The sequence below is a fragment of the Chrysemys picta genome, chromosome 8 (genome assembly GCF_011386835.1).
Source record: "Chrysemys picta bellii isolate R12L10 chromosome 8, ASM1138683v2, whole genome shotgun sequence".
Lineage (NCBI taxonomy): Eukaryota > Metazoa > Chordata > Testudines > Emydidae > Chrysemys > Chrysemys picta.
Genome location: NC_088798.1, coordinates 12,910,285 through 12,932,679, shown reverse-complemented (window position 1 = coordinate 12,932,679; position 22,395 = coordinate 12,910,285). Strand labels below are relative to the sequence as shown.

General features: G+C 48.2%; 1 protein-coding gene across 1 annotated transcript; it reads left to right on the top strand.

Moving 5' to 3' along the window:
* The first annotated feature begins 766 nt into the window (after positions 1 to 766).
* On the top strand, positions 767 to 22,068 carry TTC22 (tetratricopeptide repeat domain 22). Its single transcript, XM_005284938.4, has 7 exons — positions 767 to 1,632; positions 10,599 to 10,654; positions 12,658 to 12,773; positions 13,572 to 13,690; positions 15,461 to 15,622; positions 18,182 to 18,334; positions 18,994 to 22,068. The coding sequence occupies exons 1-7, from the start codon at positions 1,066 to 1,068 to the stop codon at positions 19,522 to 19,524; spliced, it is 1,704 nt and encodes a 567-aa protein (XP_005284995.2). The 5' UTR covers positions 767 to 1,065; the 3' UTR covers positions 19,525 to 22,068.
* The last annotated feature ends 327 nt before the right edge of the window (positions 22,069 to 22,395 follow it).

Genomic DNA, 22,395 nt, shown 5'->3' with positions numbered 1-22,395 from the left:
CACAAGGCCTTTTTAGAAAGGGGAAAGCCAAAGCTACATAAATAGGAAATCTGTGTTGCAGAGCCCCTAATTATCCTTGTACAGCCCCACAGAGCCCATAGGACTGAAAAGCAGAGCTCTTGTCCACCCACCCGTGACAGGCTGTGGTCATTACTGGGACCAAATTGCTATTTCTTAACACTGGTTTGTAGCCTGTTCAGGTGTTGCTCCAGGCTCCAACTCGGAGGTGCGTATCTGCGGGTCACCCAGCAGCAGTGCTAGTAGAGTGCGGCTGATCCTCATTAAATACATACTGTGGCTGGCCCAGAATGGATCCACCAAGGGGTGGGAAGAGTACAAGAGTCTCCTCCACTCCTGCCTTCCTGCGCAGGGACCAGCCACAATGCTCACGCCCCCTGGTGAGAGGTCGAGGGTGAGCCGGATCCACGCTCTCACACCACCCAGCTGACCCAGCCTGTGCAGAGCCCCCGGGGAGGGACTGTGACTGCAGCCCAGTCCCTCCACTCCCCCAGCAGAGCGCTTCTGGCTTCCAACGCCTGGATCTGGTCCAGAAGCGGCTCCGCTGTGCAGTCCGTGGTCAGGCTCAGCTACCGATCCGTTCGGATGGGGGTTTGGAGTAAGGGAATCGGAATTTGGCCCAGGCTGTTTATTTTCAAAGGTATTTTATGGCCTGGAGCGAAACACACAACGAACGTCAACACACTACGGAATACAAACCAAAGAAGGGAAATGGGAGTATGGGACTGATCGCTCCAGCATGCACTGCGAGGAGCAGCCCAGCCCCTGCCCTGCCAGGACCACAGGCAAGAATGGATCCAGCAGACTTTTCTGTTTTAGACTCTTGAGATTCACTGACAGTCCTGGCCAAGCAGGCCCTTGACGAATGACAGGTGTCGCTAGGTGCCTCTCCCATTCAGGACTCCTCCCAGGCTGCATGTGAATCAGCTAAACCAGAATTGCAGGTTTGAGAGAGCTGCAAACATTGTGAGAGAGGAGGAGGGAAAGGCTGGGACTGGGAGACACCACCGCAGTAGCCCTGCATGGGGATATACCCAGCAAGTCCCCATGGAGAACCCGGAGGAAGCCGAGGTGGATATTGACACGCTCATTGATGAGATGGACTATATTCCTGGTCACTTCCACCTGGAGATGAACATGAACTTCGAGCCCTGCTCCCCTGTGAATTTCAGAGGGAGGGACATGAAGCTTAAGCGAGAGAGCCTGATGTATGAGCTAGAGCTTGAGTCTGGCTCCCAGCAATTCGCCGTCAGGAACCTGCTCGGGGTCTTCTCCTTCCACCTGGAGGAGATGGAGCAAGCCAAGGAGATCTTCCTGAGCATCTCCCAGGAGGACCCCGACAACCTAAATACCTGGGCCAACCTGGCCTACGTCTACGACAGGCTGGACAGCGAGCAGGAAGAGGCTGACTGCACCAAGAAACTAGCCCACTTAATGGGCCTGGGCTCAGAAGACGAGTCTCAAGGGGATCCCAGGCTCCGAGCAGCCCGCTGTCTGGCAGAGCAGGGCTACGCTTACGTCTTTGACATTGGGCTTGTGGATGAAGAAGACCGAATGGAGAAACTGACTGCCGGACTCATGCTCTATGACAAGGCTCTTGCTTATGGGCAGCAGGTCAGTCACGGCTCCTACCTATGTGTAGATTGCTGTCTGGTATCACTGGACGTACTTGCCATGTGTCTTTGTAGGGCCTCTATCCTTTGGGCAGAGCAATTCAATCATGGGTTCATTATGATCGCGGGAACCTAGAGTAGGAACTAATTTACCAGCTAATAGCTGAGCTTGGGTATGACAGTGCAGACAAGTATAAGCCAGAGGGAATAAAGTCCTGCCAGGAGAAAGCTTCTGGAAATTGCTCCTATCTTAGTATTCAGCCCTCCTTCGTGCTGTGTCACTTAAAATTGTTGATCTCTATGGGCCCGATCCTGCAGATCAGCCCCTATAAAGGCGACACGATTCTGTAGCTGGATGGAATCGTGGAAAGTTTTAAGCCCGTTTTAAGTTACTCTGGTTTTACGTGATCAGAATAAACGGTGTTCTGCACTTCCAGCCTTATCTTCTCTAGCTGTTCAAACAAAGGTGCGTCCTTCTGCACACGCAGTGTGTGGCTGCCCTCTGGGAGCTCATAAAAGGCCAGTGGCTGATATGCTCACTTAAGGGGAGTACTTGGGTCAAGAGGTGGTTTTGTTTATTGTTAGAATAAGAATTTCACGGTGTACACTCTCTGAAATATAATAGATGGAGCAACAGTGTAGCATACACATTGAATTTGCTTCAAGACACTAATTGTGTTCTGTTGGCAAAGCCACAGAAAATGTCCTTCCTTAAGCCATTCAGCTCAAGGCTTTGTGTCAAGTGCAAATACTTCTCCCAGCCGTGTTTGGAAGGGGCTTCAAGGCCTTCAGCTAGAAGGTGCTATCAAAATGCTCAGGATTGCCACAGCTCAGTTCATTCTTTAAATTCTTGACAGCAGACATGTTATCTGGGAAGTGCATAACTATTACAGAGAGACAAGGTGGGTGAGGTAATAACTGTTATTGGACCAACTTCTTTGGGTGAAAGAGACAAGCTTTTGAGCTGAGAGCTCTTCTTCTATTGTGGGTAAGCTCAAAAGCTTGTCTCTTTCACCCATAGAAGTTGGTCCAATAAAAGATATTGGCTCACCCATATTGCCTCTCTAATATCCTGGAACTAACATGGCTACAGCAACACTGCAAATAGTGTTGCCAACCCCCAACATTCAAAAATCACGAGTCAGACCCCAGAAAATCCTGAGATAGACTTAGCAAATCAGAATTTTTACAGCTAATTAATCTCGGATTCTTTTTCTTTGCCTCCTGTTACCTGAGTCTTTAGGCTGCACTCAGGGCACATTTTCAACCTTTTCTTTGCAACCCTGAGGGCTAGAAACTTGGTTTTACTTTTAAATGCAAGCTGAGATTCTCATGGAATCACATCACTCCTGGATCTGGGCTTTAAAAAAATAATCACAAGAGTTAGCAACATTTCAGTGAAGGGCAGGATAGAGAACTCTAGTATAGAGAAACAGATGAAAATGCATAGCAAGAGAATTAGCACTGCATCATTCTCTAAACCTCCTGTTCTAGGATGTTCTGTTGTTTCAGTGAGATGAAAACTATCAGACCATTTTTTTCATTTGAATTAGATGAGGGGGAGATGTCACAGGGTGACTGGCCCTTTAAGGGGAGATAGGTCCAGGGCCCCACCTGTGACCCACTTAACTTGTCTCCCCAGGTGGAAAAGATGAGCAGTGCCACAAGACAGGCAGGTTGTGTGGCTAGAATCAAGCCTTCTGGGGGTGGAGATAACAGAGAAGCCTGCAGAGAATCAAAGGGGAGACTCCAAGTAGGAAGCCCTTGGAGCTGTTGCTAGATGGAGAGCAGGGAGGAACTCATAGGAGCAGGAGAGCAGCATGAGCTGCTCAGAGACTCTCCCAGCTACCCAGGCAGGAAGGGTTCAAGCCAGCTGGGAGCAGCAGCCAGCGAGGATGGCTGGAAGGTGGAGAGCAAGTCTGCTAGAGGAAGGACTCAGCAGGGCCCAGCCTAGGATCACTGCACCAAGGGGTGGGAGCCAGCTAGGAAGGCTAGGGGCGTTCTTGTGTATCCAGACCCCGAGAAGGGGTGTTACAGGACACATGAAAGACCTATGCTGAAGTTACTGGGAGCCCAAGAGGGGGAAACTGAGGCAGCCGCTAGCCTGAAGCCAGAGTGGGTAGGCAGTGCTGCTACAGGCGATTCAGCAGCTATTTAAAATTCTGCAGTCTGGCACTAAATTTTTCACAGTCCCAGTTCTGCACAAAGTAGGGGGTTAGTGATGCAGGGCCACTCCGTGTGACTCAGGCAACGGTCTAACACCGAGCGCTGTCACTTAGCGCATCACTGAGGCTACTGTCATAAGTGGACTCATCGACAGCACGAATGGGGCACTATTGTGTTATAACACAGCAACATGTGTGGTGTAAATGGAGCCCTTCCCTGTGTCCAGTCCCAAGTCTGCAGCCACCAGACCAAAGCAGCAATTATCAGAAAGGTGTGAGCTTTCTCCCATCAATAACATTATTCCCTTGTAAACACTAAGGGCCAGGTTCTCAGCTGATGTAAATCAATGTCCCTCCATTGATTTCAGGAGAGTGATTCCAACATACATCACTTGCAGATCCAGCCCTGGCACTGCTGATCCACTTATCCAAACCACGCGGTTTATGTACCCGCCCCTGCCAGCCACTCTATTCTCTGTGCAAGGACACTGCCTAGGAAAAAGGTTGTGAATATACAAAATAATTGACTCTTCTATCAGCTATTCTGTGCATTGCTCAAACCATTCCCGTGCTGGCCACCAGCCTTAGAAAGTAGGAAGGGAGTGGTGTTTACAATGTTGACAGCTGCAAAAATGTTGGAGCCGTGTGGGCAGGTTGTAGGATTCTGAGGGGCTCCTAGTAAATCTAGTCCAGCAGCATTCATACCCTTCACTTGAATAATCTCAGGCAGATCTTATCTACTGTAGGGCCTTGTGGAATTGTAACTCAACTAAAGCCCTGCAGCCCTGGGGAAAGTGGGTGCAGGAATCCTGCAGGTTTTGTCTAAACTGCCTACGGGTGTCCCTGCCGGTGAGCAGCCCAACCTAACATCTCTGGCAGTCTGGGGAAAGGAGCAGGTTTCAATTTAAAAAATGAGGATTTGAACGGCAAATCTGGAGAGTTTAGCAAAAGCTCAAGCAAGACTTTAAGCCCCAGCCCTGCACTGTTCAGTGGGAGCGCCAAGAGGCATTGTTCAGACAGGTACTCTGCCTCCCAGAGATCCGGGTCAGCACAGGCATCACTCTGTTACAGGATGCACTGTCTGCTCTGCTGCACAAGGGAGTGGAGGCATACGCCTTCCCCCTCTGGAGCCATGAGTGCTAGCCTTGTGCGGGCTGTGCGTTCTGCACGGCGCTCGGTCCACGGCAGGTGTGAGTCTGTCACAGCTCCAGCTGCAGAGGCTGGGTCTTTAGTTCAGGTTGTAGCTGCTTATGCTTTTTAAGTCTGGAGATCCCTGGTTCAGTTTCTGGGGTGTTGGTCAAGATGGTGGCTATCAAACTTGCACTTAACAAAGCACAAAGGCCGGGGTGGGCAGCGTCTTTGTGCCCTCTCCCGCTTTCTCGCTCTTCCACTGAAGGCCAGGCACAACCTAGCTCCAGAGAACGTAGCCAGGCGGTTTGCCAGGAGTGATGAGTGATTCTGAGTCAGCTGGTTAGACATTCCTCAGTGGAAACTTTTCCGAGAATGCCGATTGGTCAAACTGGAAAAGTTTCGCGGCAATGGCTTCTTTTTGACCAAGTTCCGATGGACCCCCCCCCTGTCAGGCAGGTTTAGAAAACTGCCTGGTTTCCTACCAGCTCACCCACCCAGCCCTCCGCAGCCTACCAGGGCAGCCTGGGTTTCCAGACTCTAAGCTCTCAGGCAGCCTGCCTGGTGGGGAGCCAAGAAGCCCTGGGAACTGCGACTCCGAAGCTCCAAGGCTCTGTATTCAGCTGGGACCCCCAGACTTACAGCTCCCTGCCAGTCCACCAGGTGGTTGCCAAAGAGCCGGGAGCTTCGGCACACCAGCTAACAGCTCCTCAGCTGCCAGAGCTACCAGAGTCCTCGGCTCAGGGACAGCCCGGTGGGCAGAATGCCCCTCAGCTGGGGTTCCATTCCCTTTAGATATCATATCATATCCTATCTCCTAGAGCTGGAAGGGACCTTGAAAGGTCATCGAGTCCAGCCCCCTGCCTTCACTAGCAGGACCAAGTACTGCTTTTGCCCCAGATCCCTAAGTGGCCTTCTCAAGGATTGAACTCACAACCCTGGGTTTAGCAGGCCAATGCTCAAACCACTGAGCTATCTTTCATGGAGACTTTCAAAAATGTTGGGTTCCGTTCCAAATTGAAACATCCATCCTCCCTAGAACACAATCCCCTTTTTCCGCACAGCTCTAATTTTGAGATACCCAATTTGAGCCACTTTAAAGAGACCTGTTTTTCAGAGGGCTGGTTGCTAAGCACTTTTTACATACACCCCCTTAGGCATGTCTCAAGGTGAACATCCAAAAAGTTAGGCACGAAAATCATGTGTCGAAATCCTTTCTCATTTAGTGCTGGCTGCTTCCTTCTACATCGTGATCCATAGTCTTGCTAGGCCGTTTAAGGTACAGCTTTATTTTATTCATATGCCCGGATAAAATGAACCCACAAAGAAATCAAAAAAGAAACTTAAGCTGAATACCTTCTAAACAATCCAGCCAGCTCAGTGCTCTCCAAACCCATTAACCTGCAAAATCTGCTCCGCCGCCAGGTCTAAAGGGAATAGCAATTAGCACTTTGCCCACAACCCATTACAATTAAATGCAAACAGAGCCACCAGATGGGAGTATAGATCACAAAGCTGGTTCACTTTCAACAGATCATGGGCAAAGTACCAGCAACGGTGCTTGGTTCAGCTTCAGCCAAGGAGGAGGAATGGCCTTTCCAATTGTATTCAGTTCTTCTAATGAGCTAGGAGTGCAAATTCCCTCCCTCCAGTAATCTGTTACTTTCAACCTCAGGATCCCCACATGCTTCCCAGGCAATCTATAAGATCTTCACAGGTGCTGAGTACCCACAAATCCCATTGAAATCAAGGAAGTTGCAGGTGCTGAGCACCTGATTCAGCATTCCTAACGTGGGTATCAGTGGAGGCTGAATGAGCAAGGGCCTGTAGAAACTCTTCTCCCGTGAATGAAAGGCAGCCATCTCTGGGGGAGTGGTGGCAGGCGGCTGGAGCACGGCATGTTGCACAACAGCTGGGATGGGGAATGCTGGCCAACAACTGTCCGCAGGGCAAACTCCTGTTGTTACAAAAACGTGCCATGAGATGTTTAAAGTCAGATTGGCCCTATTAGGGCATGTCTACATTGCATGCTAAGCTCGGGCTCCAACTTAGGTTTCAGCTAAGTCCCTTTTCTGTCCACACATACATCAGTCTGACTCGGGTCAGCAAGCACTCAGGACCCAGGTCCTAGGACCCTCCTAGTGGGGTGGGTCAGAGCCTAAGGCTAGATCTACACTACGGGGAGGGGGTCGACCTAAGATACACAACTTCAGCTACGTGAATAGCATAGCTGAAGTTGCGTATTTTAGGTCGACTTACCTGGCTGTAAGGACGGCGGCGAGTCGACCGCTGCCACGCCGCCGTCGACTCCGCTTCCGCCTCTTGCCGCGGTGGATTTCCGGAGTCGACGGCAGAGCCATCAGGGATCGATTTTATTGCGTCTTCACTAGACGCAATAAGTCGATCCCCAATAGATCGATTGCTACCTGCCGATCCGGCGGGTAGTGAAGACGTGCCCTAAGTCCCGCTGTGACTTGGGTCCAAGCGCTGTCATTTTGCAGTGTGGACGCAGGTCAAGCTGCAGACCCAAGTCAGAAGGTCTGCAAAGTGCAGTGTGGATGTGTTAGCACAGCTGTGAAAGCTGGGTCCAGGTTTACAATGCAATGTGGATGCAGCATGGGCTCGGAAACACCAAGTCCACAAGCCTGGGTCCCAGAGACCCAGGTGTACAATGCAATGTAGACATACCCCTGGACACCAGCCCACCTTAGGGTGCTGTGGAGCCTCCTGCCCCACAGGGGAAAAGCATTGTGCTGTAGGAAGACATAAGACTCCCTGGAGCTTCCCAGCACACAAGGTGAGCACATCTACTACCCCATGTCTTAGCAGAGCGGGCTGGCTGCAGAGGGTGAGCAGGGCAGTGGCTTCACCTTCTGCCCACCGCCACCATCTCCTCTCAGGAGCCTAGTGCCCCAGGGACATCTCTGGACTCAGGAGAGCCCCAGGCTGCCCATGCACAACACTCACAGCCTTGACTTCTAAGGATCCTCCCAAAGGGAATTGCCTGGCAGTCAGTTCCTTGGCCACAACAGGATGAGGGGGTCAGCGCAGGCAGGCAGGGAGGCTGTGCTCTTGGAGTTTGGAACCAGTCGCTTGGCTCACAAAACTGTCCCTTGGGGCAGCTACCCACCTGGAACACTGTTAGCTGGCGTTTCTGCAGTGAGCTGGCATTTCTGCTTACAGCAGCAGGCTAAATATCAGCCAAGTGCTTTCAGATATTTATAGTGCACCGAGAAATCTCTTTCATTGGAACGTATTTCTGCCACCTACGCGGTATTAGATCCAACAAGCCGACAGTTCTTCACCGCAGGATCTCCTGGCTATTTCGAAAGCTTTATATTTGTGCGTCTGTTATTCCTGTCATACGTCCCCATTTGTCCTTCCTTTACACACCAGCGAAAGATGTTAACACTTTGCACCTCTGCAGCTGCTGCTGTTTGAGCATCTCAGAGCACTTTGCAAACATGAATAAATTTAGCATCAAACCCTCTCTGAGGACAGCATTATTATTATCCCCTTGTAGCAGATAGGGAACCTGAGGCACATGAGTTAAATCCTTGTCCTATAGAGTATATAGGAGTTTTGACTTCACTGGGGGCCAGGATTTAACACTGCAGATTTGATGCTCCAGGGCCTTGCACCTTGTGTGTTATCTACACCAGTGAAAAGTGGGTGCAAACACAATCGGAGCAGACTGGCAACTTTTATAGCGACTCTGCACAAGAGTGAAAGCCTGCACAATGCAGAGACAAAGTGGGTGAGGTAATATCTTTTATTGGACCAACTTCTGCTGGGGAGAGAGACAAGCACAGACTTTATCCTGGGACTAACACGGCACCAAAAACACTGTGTGCACAGTGCAGTTACCAATAAGACTCTGAACTGAGCAAGGCGACACAGAAGGCCTGTGGGAAAGCTGAGAACAGAACTCCAAAATCTCCCGATTCCCAGCGCTGTGCTGTGCTTGTGAGACCATCCTTTCTGCAAAGTGAGTGGAGACAAATCAGCCCTCACCTCCTGCTCCCCGCGCACTTGCATGAGGCAGCAAAGATGGTGTGTGTAACCCTCGCTCCCTGAATCCTCAGCACAGGGCAGGAAAGCAATGCTTTGTTTGGGAAAACTGTCCATTTGGTTTCTCCACCTCGCTGGTGCAACTGGCTGGCTGGGCCTGTGCTTGCTAAGCAGCTGTTCACACCAGTGACGCAGTCAGCAGCTACAGTATGGAATCGCTCTGTTCTGGGTACGATAAGCGGGAGCCAGGATTGTTGTTGTAAGGCATTACTCTGCCTCAACCTTCGGCTTTCGTCACAAGAACACGCTAAACCGACCCCACCACTTGATCCCCCAGCATGTGCTGTCTTCCATGTGTCAGCCTCGGAGACTTGTGCTCTCTGGGGCAGGGGCTTGCTTTCTTTGTGTGCCCTATGCAGTGCTGAGCGCAGTGTGAATAATATAAGTAACATCGAGAACGTTGTTTGCTCCTTTTAATTGTATCTGCGTCCACCTCTTGGAAACTGCTAACCTGGCTAGTATTGCAATCCATAACCCATTGCGTTATATACTGTCCACCAAGACTTACCCCATTGCACTGTCCTGTGCAATTTCCATTTAAACAGAAAGCATCCTCTTCTCCGTGCAGAGTGAGGGGACTGTGCTGAAGGCAAAGAACCTGACAAGCCTGATCTCCATGTTGCTGGCCCAGACTGGCTCTGCTAGGTACCATTTTTAAACACAGTAATGCCTACAACAACCTTGTAGGACGCAGACTTATACAGATGCACACTTCATGGAAACCCACTTCTAACCTGCACAGAACAGAGTAAACACTAATAAACCACCCTGAGTGGAATGGTATAGCCTGGCTGCAGAAATAGGGGGAAGAGAGGAAATCCGTGTGTCTGGGAGGACACCTGCATTCAGGAAGTGCCTTTTAATGGGTAGACCTGTGGCCCGGGAGTTGGGATTCCTGTGTTCTAGTCCTTGCTCTGCCACTGACTCCTCAGACCATCCATTTCCCCCTCTGTAAAATGGAATGATTAGTGCTTTGCTTGTGAACCAATTGCCATTGACACTATAGACTTCAAAGGATTTTACAAAGGTGGATAAGCATTACTGTCCCTTCTTACAGATGGAGAAACTGAGGCACAAAGATTTGCCCAAGGTCTCACAGCAAGTCCTTGGCAGAGTCATAAGCAGACTCCTGACTACCAGCTCTTGCTTCAGGCACTAGACTACAGCTGCCCCTCTCTGTAGGGTACTCCCTTAGTGGGTTGAGGATTCACTCGTGTGTTTACAAGGTGCTTTGAGATCCCTGAATGAAAGTGCAACATCCACTGTGGAACTTAGAGGCCAGCGTGAAAGGGCAGAGGTTTGCATGACATACTGAACAGGTTTTGAAAGGGACCATCTCTGTTTAAGAGGGACCCTTTGGGTCAGATGTTGCCTTGCTAAAAACTCATGGAGCGCCAATGGCGCTACACTGATTTACACAGCTGAGGATCTGGCCCAGTGTCTTTTATTGAATAGCAAAGTCAGAAGTGTTTTGAATGTTGCTTTCCTGGCAAAGTGCATGTTCGTCTTGCCTTGGGACGTCTAGTTTCATAGGCCAGTGGATTCAGAAGGGCAATTTTCAGGTGTTAATGATGACTTTCCTACAAACCTTTCCCTATTTCAGATCCCCCTGGAGGAGAAAAGAAGCTGGTACTTCATTATGGCCACGCTGTACATCAGGTAAGAGAGGGAGTGCCTGGCGCGGAGCTGGAAGAAGAGAGCGGAACAGCACCGAACACCTTCTTCAAGGGTGCCATGAGAAATAAACAGTAGCAGGTTACAGTGGAATGGGGGAGTTTGCCTGCAACCTGGCAGACCATCTGCTTTGTTTCTTGGGAAGTTGTAGCAAGGACTATGAGATGCCCAAGCCTGGCTCAACCAAGACAAAGGCATTGAGAGCAGGGACCAATAGCTCCAGTGTGGGATGGATTGTAACTGCCCCAGGTGACAGGTGCTAGTTAACATCTCTCTCCAGGTGAATTAAACGCCCAGTCTATTCAGACCCCATTCAGGACACAATCAAAATCCCTAGTGACCGATCCACTAGAGCGATCTCTTTGAGCCACAAGCCAGAGAATTTCCTTAGTCGTTTCTTCACTAGGGTGTTTAATTTGTTCTGGGTTCTCGGGGGCATTTTACCTTTGATTTCCCCATGGGAACTCCTCACAGGCCAACATTTCCCCCTCTCTGGTGACCACGGAGGGGAGGTGGTGTGTCCCTGGCTGTGGTACACTATGGGAGATGTTTTTTCAGTGGGATCGGGATTTGCCCAATGGTGCAAAGAAAGGGATTTTCACTCTCTTTTTATTGCACAGCAAACCAGAGCACACCCCTCTAGTAAGGCCTGGGCTAGCAAGTGGTGGAAAACAGGTAATGCATCAGGGGAACTGAAACCAACTTAGCATCACAGTACAATGGTGCCAAATGCCAGGGGGAAGTGGATTCCACAGACAGAGGAGGACTTGTATAAACGAGGGAAATCCTGGTTCCATTGAGCTCAATGGCAAAACTCTCAATTACCTCAGTGGGGCCCAGAGTTCACCCTATATCAGACTTGTTCTTTCATACTGCCTGGTAGGAGAAGGGGCTTCATAGAGAAACTCAGATACCATGGTCATGGGCACTGAATTAGTGGATTACGAGGGCAGAGTTCATTCTACCTGGCACAGGGTGGCTGGCCCTTTAAAGGAGTTGGGCCTAGCCCTCCTTTGCCTAGTTACCTGTCTCTCTGGTGATGGCTCTGAGGCCAGGGATCAGGTGATAGATTGCAAGTCACTGGGCCCAGATCTACAAAGGTATTTAGGCTCCTAAATTCTAGGCCTTGGGCCTTAGATAAAAGGCCAAAGAAGCAGCCCAGCTGAGAGTGAGACCTGCGGGAGACTCTGGGTCCGGGCCTGATTTCATGAGTTGGATTTGTGTTGTGCTGTTTGATTTGGAGAAATAAAACTCAGCTCTTAAGAAAGGATCTGAAATTCTGCCCTGAGCTGCCTCCCACACACCAAAACTGCTGCTGCTGAAATCACGGAAAGTCATAGAATCCGTGACCTCCATGACAGACTCGTAGCCTTAATTATAGTTACAGCTAACAAAAAGGGCATCAGATGGGAGATAAAACCTCATGTTTCAGGGCTCAAAACGATTTATAACTAGTAGGGATTAGGATTAGACTTTTGTGGGTGGCAGATTACCCCACATCTACCTACTGCAGGGTTCTTACACTTCCCTGTGAAGTGTCTGGTGCTGGCCACTGTCAGAGACAAGATACAGGGGTGTGATCCAGTCTGGCAACTCCCTATGCTCCCTATGGTTGCAATGCGGTGGAGAATCAGGCTCCTGAGTTCCAATCCTGACTCTTTGTTGACTCGCTGCGTAACCTTGGACAACTCGCTCTACCTCCCTGTGCCTCGGTTTCTAGTAAAGCAGGGAGAACATTATCCACCTCTGAGATCCTTGGATGAAAGGTGCTGTGTAACTGCGAAGTCTAATTAATAGTAGTGCATTTGCTGTCCTAGGGTGTGACACATGAGCCACATGAGCTGTGACTAGTAAGCCACTCCCACTGACTGCAGAAGTGTACCCTAATACTGAGCAATCAAAGCACTATTTGCTAAGGAAAGTAGTCCTATTGACAGAGGTGTTTGTGTAGCAAGGAGCCAGTAACCAAACCACGCCTGCTCTTACAGATTAGATGGGATCCTGATGAACAAGGGAAATGATGAGCAAAAGCGGCTGCCCTCCTTTAACAGAACGCTGGCTCTGCTTCGACAAGTGACCAAGTCCTCAAATTCTCACTACAGAGGTATGAGAACCGGCTCATTCCAGGCACACTCCACGGCTCTGCACAAGAAGCAGGGCTCAGACCGCAACTCACCAAGCTTTTCACAGCCGCCTGCCTAAGGTTAGGCTCATACATGAATGTGGCCTTATATGCAGAAGAGCTAAGTATCTACAAATCCCATCTCTGGCAGCTGCTAAGGCCCCGATTCAGCAGGTTACTTAAGCAAGTGCCTAATTTTAAGCACATGAATAGTCTCATTGAAGCACATGGAACTAGTCGCATACTTAAAGTTAGTCACGTACTCAAGCACCTTGCAGATCAGGGCCTAAAAGTTATCATACAATGGTTGTTGGGTGGCCTGGGTGAAATAAACTGATGGTCTCAGTCCAGTTCCTAGTCAACAGAGATCAGGGAAATAACGTTTTCAATGGCAGCACAATTGCCATGTATTGGCAATCTCAGCAGAGAAGCCAAGGTGAAGACAGATTCTGGGAAGTGACCTATGCTCTGACCCCTTAGAGATCTGGGGTGTGGTCGAAGTACATGGGTGGGGCAGCGTGTGGGCAGCTTGCACTGTCACTCTTCATGCTGCAGATAAACCAAGTACTCCAGGCTCCTGGGCACTTCTCAGAAGCACTAAATTCACTAAACTAACCTGACTTTGGAAAGCATCTTTTGTCAAAGCAGCTCAGTGAATTTGTGTTTCCAAAGTGAAATGCCCCTTCAGCCTGATTGTGCAGGATGGATAGCTTCTAATGTTAGTGTCTTTACTGCTAACCGGCTCTGACTTCTGTTCTCCACCCCCCACCCCACCCCCAGCTCTGGCCTGGTGTTACCTCGGGATGCTGCTGGAAAGGAAAGAGACGTTTTCCACCACCCCGATGGGGATCCATGACTGTGGTTACTCTGGGACTGGGCCCCTTGATTGCTTTGGCAAGGTGCTTTTTTTACTTCATTGCTAGTGTGTAACAAGAAGACTTGGGGAAGACCCCATTACACCTACATCCCCCATAAGCCATGCAGATTGCCATTTCTCTCCTCCACATTCCCTTCTTATCTGCTCCTTCCCCGTCACCCCATCCTCATGTCTCCTTTCCCCTACTCCTAGGCACTCCAGAATGAGCAATACATCTAAGGCAAAGCCAGCAGAGCTTAAGATCTCTGTCTTACACAAGCAGACCTCACCATCAAGGACACTGGGTCAGATTCTCAGGTGGTGTGAATCAGTCTCGTTCCACTGATGACAAGAACTACCACTTACTGCAGCCCAGGGGCCCAAGCTGTAAGATGAGGCTGGAGGAAGCATCCAGGGGTTAATTTTTGTTAAGAGTGAAGAAGTTCTAGGGATGGGAGAGTCCCGGGGAATGGAGAGAAGGGAGAAGAATTAGGCCGGGTGTTTGTTTCCAGTGCCTGCACTGGCCACTCTATGGAGGGCTGGGAAGGAGGCAGGGCTATAACCCAGTCCCCATTCCACAATGGTTGGGAAAGCTCACCTCATACGACGTAGGCCCGCAACCATACTCTCCCCGCATTGCCTCCCAGAGTTCCCTGCTGGGATAGTGTGGCTCTAGACCTGTATCTCTACAGCCCTTAATCAGGCACCAAGACGCTGTGGTAATGGGCCTGATGTATGAACCTAAGTCGATTACTTTGGAGTTTTAAAAAAATAGCACGTGGAAAATTTAAGGTGCTTCCTGTTTCTGAGGTAATAACTGTGTCCTGACTTAAATAATGTAGATGCTGAGGTGCTTATTAGTCCAGGGTGTCAAGGCCAAGTCGTGAGCAGCCAGATCTAGTGGTCAGAGCTGGAGTCCACAGTCAGGAGTTGAGAGTCAGGCTGGGTCAGGATACCGGGAGATCAGAATCACAAGCCAGAGGTCAGGAGCCGAGTCAGGTCAGGATACTGGGAAGTCAAGCCAGGGGAACGGGAAGCACCCAGTCCAGAGCATGGTGAATCCCAGTTGTTCAGACAGCTTTCCTGTTCCTGACTTAAGTAGGGCGAGTGAGCCAATCGGCTGCTCTGGGACTTCATCAATAGGATATCAGGGCGGACCCTCAAACTGGGTCTGTGTTTCCTGGGTCAGAAGTTATCAGCAGGTTGCCAGATGGAGGGTTGAAGCATGGCTGCTCCTGTGGGCCTGGGTTTGAGGCCATGGGTTATGACACAGGGTATGGTTACTACTGAGTTAGCAGAAGGAATCATTGGGTGGTGGCTTTTCTAGGCCAGAATCTGATGCCTCTCCTTACAATGGATAGCTTATGCTCAGCCAATGATCCCGTTGACTTTAATGGGGCTGGAGCATGCATGGAGAGAGGTGCTACTCAGTGAGATAGGGGATCAGAATCTGCCCCTAAATATTTCTGAGAAATGACTGGGTTTTTTGTCTTCCTCTTGTTGGCTAGGTGAAATGAGAAGTTGAGGCGACCATGTTTGTTGAGGGCATGTAGATACCAAGCCCTGAGGGCAGCAGTAAAGCGGAGTGCAGGAATCTGCCTATTTAAAAGTACCGCACCATTGTGAGTCAGTACCCGTGCAGCTTTTGACTCATCATCTGAATCACAACAAACTACAGTCAGTCAGTCACAAAAGCCAGTCTGTGAATAACACAGACGGTCCAATTGAATCAGGGATGTTTCTGGGCCTTTGATCGGTACAGTAAGGGGCAGTTCACTGATGGGAATATGTTTTGCTTTCTTGGTTTCAAAAGGCAATAGAAATAGCTAAAGACAATCCTCCCACACTAAACCGACTGGCAAAAATTTTCCACTTCCTGGGCAAGCAAGAAATGGCTATGGGAATCTGCAATATGGCGCTAGATCTCCTACAAGATCCTGAGCTCAACTGGCAGGCCTACTGCACGCGGGCCAAGGTACGTTGCTTGTCTTTGACACCAAAGTCTGAACCAAGAGCCAGAGCAGCCCCTCCCCTGGCCAGGGACTGGCCTTGTGGCAATATTTCTAGCAACCTCGTCATTTGCACAAGATTTGAGGCTATCCTAAACTTACCAAACAAACCCAACAACTCACATTTCTCTCTATGTCGTTTTGCTTGATTTCTGGAGTCTTCTGGAGTGGCACCTTGCACAGGCTTCAGCTCGTCCTGGGAAGCCCATTGGAACATACAATTTTTTTCTGAAAGGGACTGCATCCTCACCTTAAAAAAGTACGGCTCCGTTGTAGCAAAGCGCGTAAGCACTTTTGTCACTTTCAGCACAGGCGTAGTCCCGCTGACTGACATGGAACTATTCACCTGCTTACAGTGAAAGATGTGCTTGTGTGCTCTGCTGAATAGGAGTGAGATCCTCATGTGCTGAAAGTGAAACAAGTGCCTAAAGTTCTGCTGAATTGGGGCCTACATTTAAGAAACTAAGTAAACATGTGCATTTAGTACCCTTCATTTCCTCTTCTAACCTGTTGTGCAGTGTTGCTCTGTGATGTGAAACAGCTGCCATGTTCCACCCCAGAGGTGGCTGTATATCAGTGGTGGGTGAAATGACCCCTCTGTTTAGTTGGTTACTCACTTTGGGACACTTCTAGATAAAAGGCATCCCAGGAGATGTACACCGTTGCTGTAAATATTAATAATTATGGAAACTGATCTGGCCCATTGAGGTATCAACATTTCTCATTCGCTGTCATTACACAAGAGCAGGTTGGTGGAATCTTGGGCCTGATCCAAAGCCCATTGAAGTCAATGAGAATCTTCCCAGCAGCTTCAATGGCCTTCAGATTGGGCTCCAAATCACAGGAAGGCACTTAAGTTCCAGCAGAAGGTAATGCTGGTTTCCTGCCACTCTCCACCCAGAATAAAAACCTACCACTGCCTCCCTCCTTCCAGGAGCCAGCCTGACTCTATGTGTTTCCATTAAGGGCTTTATTTGACAGAAGATCTATGAACTTCCAAAATGCAGAATCCCCGTGTAAGGCCATTGATCTGCTTTTCAAGCCCTGCCAGCCGAGTGCCGTCAGCCAACTGGAGAGGGCATTTGCCAAGATCCGCAGCCTCTCTGTGCCACTGGTGAATATTGGAGGCATCATTTGAATAAGCATCTTATCCCCTGAGCGGCTTGCCAGCTGATTCACCCAGGATACAGGGCCCCAGGGGAGATTTCTCTTGGAAAATGGGGCTCACCAGGCCTGGCCTTGTACTCAGGAGTCAAATTCCTCTTCGTGATCTGAGGAGCCTTTCACTGATATGGCTCCTGAAAATGGATCTTTCTGTGCCAGTGGGATTCCACTAGGGATTCCTGATAGCTTCTTTTCTAGCGTTTAGCTTCAGCTATCATTGTCCTGGGCTATGTGATGTGATAGTCAAAGCAGTCACCCAAAGGGAAAATAAGCTGAGGAGGAAGGATGGTCTCATAGTTAAAGAGCCAGCCTGGAGATCTGAGTTCAGTGCTGGCTCTGCCATGAACTCACCTAGGGTAACAAATGTTAATAAGTGACTTAGCCACCTAAGTCTAATTTTCAGGCATTTGGGAGCTAAAGTCCTATTGACTTTGAATGAGACTTAGGCTCCTAAATCATTTACGATCTTTTGAAAGTGTTACCCTCTACCTGTCTGTACCTGGGTGTCCCCATTTGTACAGTGGTGATGATGATTCCTACCTCAAATAGCCGAGAGTATTGTTACTGGTTATTTCCTATTATAACAGCAGCAAAGTACTGAAATGGGAGTTGGTTGGTTGGTTTTTAAATAAACCTGATATTAATTCTAACTTTATTTTTTTTTTAAGACATGAAATATTCAATTCCTTAAGAAATAAATTACCTCACAAGTGAATGTTCAGGCTGTCCTGGGTATCCTTAGTGTGTGGCTAGACCTGTCCTTCAAAGGAGGTTTCTAATTTCTCTTGAAGCTCAGCTGCATGCAGGTATGAGGCCAAAAAAATGCAGCATTAGGGCGGTTTCTGAAAGCCAGACTGTGTCTTAAATAGACTCAGCTTCAGAAGACTACAAAACAATATAAAACAAAGGGCTTGATTCTGCAGTTCTTACTAAGTTAAAACTCCTCCAATCGCCAATGGGGTGCAGTGGTGCAACTGACAGAAACATGTAGTGCTCCCCAATTCTATTCATATAATAGGATTATTAGATCAATTGGTAGTTACATCCTCATCACTGTGAAAGGGGATTCCAGTAACTGGTCAACACATCTCCAGGAGGTGTGTGGAAATATGTTGTCTTAGGCACTCAGACACTTTGGTGATGGGCAAGATAGATAGCTCCTTGGCTCATGTAACTTGGCTTGCAGTGGAGCTACACTGAGGATCTGGCCCAATGTGTTCCTTTTTTTTACTAATATTAATATATTTAGTGCTATATATGTTAAAATGGCCCTACAAGCATGAACTAACCCCAAATATTGTGGCAGGAGGGATAACACTGAAACTGGATGTATGCCAGAATGAGTTTCCTCCTGTGTTTAGATCCACATTAAGCTCTATCTGCGAGATCTGGAACGTGCAAAGATGGGTTTGGGAGGCATGCCAGACAGGAAAAATCTCACCAGTGCTAAAGAGGACCTTGAAAGCGTTGTAAAGGTTTGTCCGTGCTTGAAGACATACCTGGACATAGGCCAGGTGAGTAAATACACAGATGCTCTCCCAGTGAGATCAGCTTCTGCTTTTTTCATGTCTTCATGTTTTTATTTACATTCACTACTTAAAAAACAAGAAGAACAATAGAACATAGAAACCCTGAAGGCTCAGTCCTGGCTCTTAGGGTATGTCTGCACAGGAAAAGCTGAACAAGGGCTAGCCTACACAAGCTAGCTTGAATCCAATTAGCAGTGAAGATAGCTCAGTGTGGGGTCCTGGGTGGGCTAGCGAGCCATGTATGTACTCAGGGTCCCTGCTGGGCTTCTACTACCTGTGTTGAAGCCCGCACCGCATTGTCTTCACTGCTGTTGTTACCAGTGCTAGCTGGATTCACGCTAGCTTGGGCAGGCTAGCCTGTGCACAGCTTCTGCTGTGTAGACGTACCCTAAGAATCAAAGTGTAGGGCCGGAGGTGGAGGGAGGTGAACTGGGGTGCTCAAATGATGGTTGTGTATAATGTATGCAAACTGGCCCAGAGCCTCGACTATGCCGTGGCCACTTTGCGTGGTCCACTGGTGGATTCTGCTAACGATTGTTACCCTGGCGTAGTGCAGTCTTCTCAGGCAGTAGTAAAAGGCTCTGCAGTTTCCCTGTAAACCACGGCTGTGAATCTGCAATCATTCTGTCATTATGTCCTTCTAGGTCTACTATTACATGGGTGTTGATGCCATGCAGGAACTATTCCCAGTGGACGAGACTGCACTGGACAATGCTTTGGAGTTCTTTGCGAAAGCCATGGAGTTTGACCTGGGAGATACACTACCGGAAATACAGCTGCTTAGGGGGAAATGCCTGCGGCTTAAAAATGAGGAGTCCAATGCCATTGGGTGCTTCAAGCGAGCCATAGAACTGGACGATGTGGGCTCCACCTACACAGAGAGTTTCCGGTGCCTGATGGAGACACTCCTTATACTGTTCAGTCAGAAGAGGGTGAATGCCGAGATGCTGATGCAGGAGGTGGAATTGTGGGTAAAGAAGGCTGAGGAGAAATACTCAAAGCAGCGTGTCCGCCAGGAGCTGAGACTGGTGTGTCGCAATCACACAACAGAGGTGATTGAGCTCTCCAAAGCCATGGTCACCAGAGGGAATACCGAGCTGGTGAAGATGCTGTTTGAGACAATAAAGACTGACTTTTCCAAGCCCAAACTAAATGAGCGATCACTCTCCTTCTGAACAACCGACGTTGGAATCACGTCATGCAGCACAATTGCCTCCTGGCTGATACTGTCTGAACACACCTAGCTCTCTCAGATCTCATCAAACAGGCAGTAGACAATAAGCTAACCATTTAACTCTTATCCGCAGATCTCTGAGCAGTGTGCAGAAGTGGCCAAGTATTACTGTCTCTGTTTCACAAATGGAGAAACTGAGGTACAGACCAAATAATGAAAAGTGATCTCTATTATGGGTGTCTCCAATTTTTGAGTTCACTCGAAGCTGTGAGTGCTCAACCCCTCTGAAAATCAGGTTCCAGGTTTCTCAGGGTGGACCTGGTCTGAAATGTGCTCAAGGCCACACAGCAAGTTACTGGCAAAGCTGGAAGTAGAATCCAGATCTCTTGCTTCCCAGACTGCCACCCTATCCGCGGGACAACTCTGCCTCCATTACATTCTGGGGATGTGATATCAGCCACTGTAGAATAGCCTCTGTGCTGGTGTTGGTCTGCACTCAATTATCCTCCTTTTCATTAAGCGAATGCAGCTAATGCAGAGCTCTGATCCTGCAAACTCATTGGGAGTTGAGGGTGCTTAGCACCACGTAGGATCAGGCCACAATCCTTGGATTTCATTTTAAACAAATGAATAGCACATCTGTTAATAAGGTAAGAAAGATTTTAGTGCAGGAAGGAAACATGATCTGTTGAATACTAGACAATCTCATATGTTCAGTCTTTTCTACCTTACGCTTTTATACTGCCTCCCATCACCATAGTATCTGATCCCCAACTCAGCCCTGCACTGGTTGGGAATCAAACACAGATCTCCCATCCTATGGTGATAAGTGCAGTATAAAGACCTGTATGAAATAGACACATGCACAGTGAGAATTTTACCACCAAACCACCCATACTAATAACTGAACTAATGATGGTGGTTGGGGGCTCCTGGGAGCACCTAAAATTCTTCTGAATTGGGATGAAGTTTGAGGTGGTTTCTCTGCCTCTGAGGGAGTCTCTTGATACTGCTGACTCTGGCCTGGTGCTCATAAAAATACTTCTGAGGGGCAAAGATCTTCCAGTTGGGGTGCATCAGATGGCGCAGAATGCTGGGAAGAGGATATTTTCCTAACTCAGGGCAAGGGTTTCATCTCTTTCTCTTTCTCTCATGAATGTCCTCTGTATATTTTAGTGGAACAAATTATATACCTTTCCAGCAAAGCTGTGTTTAATGTAAGTTTCTTTGTCTTATGATTTTTGCCTCGTTCTCTGGTTTTACATGAGTTCTGAGAAAGCATTTTGTTTCAAATGACTAGATTCTCTCTCCTTTTCCGTGGGTGTGCATATCTCCAGCACCTAGGTTTATCACGGAAATGTTTGTGGGGGTAACTGTTAGCAGCACATCACTGAGCCATACGCATATTTTGTTTTATGCGAGCTGCTCTACCTAATTTTACTGGATTTCTAATGGAGTTTTAAAGATATGAAAGGCGCTTTCCATGATAATACTCTGAGGGCCTCATCTTGCTTCCATTAAAATAAGTCACAAATTTCCCATTTTCTTTGGTGGGAAGGGAATTAGGCCCTGGAAGAAGAACTTAATTACAATAACAAACAAGAACCAAGACACAGAGTTGGGCCTCTTTCCATCTGCACAACAATAATGGTATGTAGAAACCACCTGGGCACAGTGGGGTCCAGATAACCATGTTTACTCAATACACACAGCATGCAAGGTCAGTTATACAGATATACTGCTACTCTGGCAGCTTTCTAAACCATAGAACACAATGAGCACTACTAGAGGGTTCACAAACTATTTAAACAGATACTACCCAATTCCTATACGCTAAACAGAACAATGAAAGGGCCAAGGGGCCCTGCCTGCATTGGGGTTGAAACTGGGCTGCTGTTTCTCTGCCTTTTAGGATGCTCCCAGGTTATTATTACCTGGTAATGCCTGAAATTAATTATCCTCAGTTTCTGAGCATCGCTCTTAAAGTATCCCAGCTTCCAAGTAGCGGTACAATGAATTAGCAAGTAGGTATGTGAACCACGGCTCTCTGCTGGATGAAATCAGCACTGCTTAGCTGTTTGTTGCCACCTACAGGTGGTAATTTTCCTTTAGCTCAAGTGGTAGTGGCTGTGAGTTCTACCCCAGCTATTGCTGTAAAGTTCCAAATGGGCATTGAAATGGAATGCGCAGCTCCGTAGGACTGGGGAGATACAGCATGGTGACAGTCACAAAGATCCTATATGGCCATGGATTTGTTACAATATTTCTATTTCCTGTCAACGTAATTTATTAAATGAAGGTGATAACATTTGTTTAGCAATGTATGACTCATCAGTAAAACAGACAGATGGAGACCAAATTATATATTACAGAGGAGACAGATGATGTGTTTCGTAAGGCATATGTGAATAGCGGCATCAAATAACATGTAGTCTTATAGCAGCTCTATCAATATTTACTGGGCGGGCAACATGTAAATAAAAGTGGCTGCATATTGATTTTTCATTGAATAAAGACATTTACACTGTGAAAGTGTAAAAAGGGACACGCTTGCCATTTCTTCCACGTTGCTACTGTCTATTGAAATTGTTTCAATCATTATTATCTTTATTATTTGTTATTGTGGTAATGCCTACAAGCCCCAAATGAGATCGGGGCCACAATGTGCCTGGCGCTATTTACACACACATAACACAAAGACAGTCCTTGGTGCAAAGGGCTTACAATCTAAGTCTGTGATGAGATACAACAGGTGGATACAACAAAGAGGGTGGGGGATGAAAGGGAACAGTAAGGCAGGTCTTATTGCTGTCAGAAGCAGCGGTCACAGCACACCAGCTATTTAGGAATATGTTGCCTCATTTCAAAGCAA

What these genes read in the sequence shown, in the direction of transcription:
- TTC22 (XM_005284938.4), top strand. Translation starts at nt 1,066, where the DNA reads ATGGAGAACCCGGAGGAAGCCGAGGTGGATATTGACACGCTCATTGAT. An exon ending in CCTACTGCACGCGGGCCAAG is followed by an intron (nt 15,623 to 18,181) that starts GTACGTTGCTTG and finishes TCCTGTGTTTAG; the next exon opens with ATCCACATTAAGCTCTATCT. An exon ending in CATACCTGGACATAGGCCAG is followed by an intron (nt 18,335 to 18,993) that starts GTGAGTAAATAC and finishes ATGTCCTTCTAG; the next exon opens with GTCTACTATTACATGGGTGT.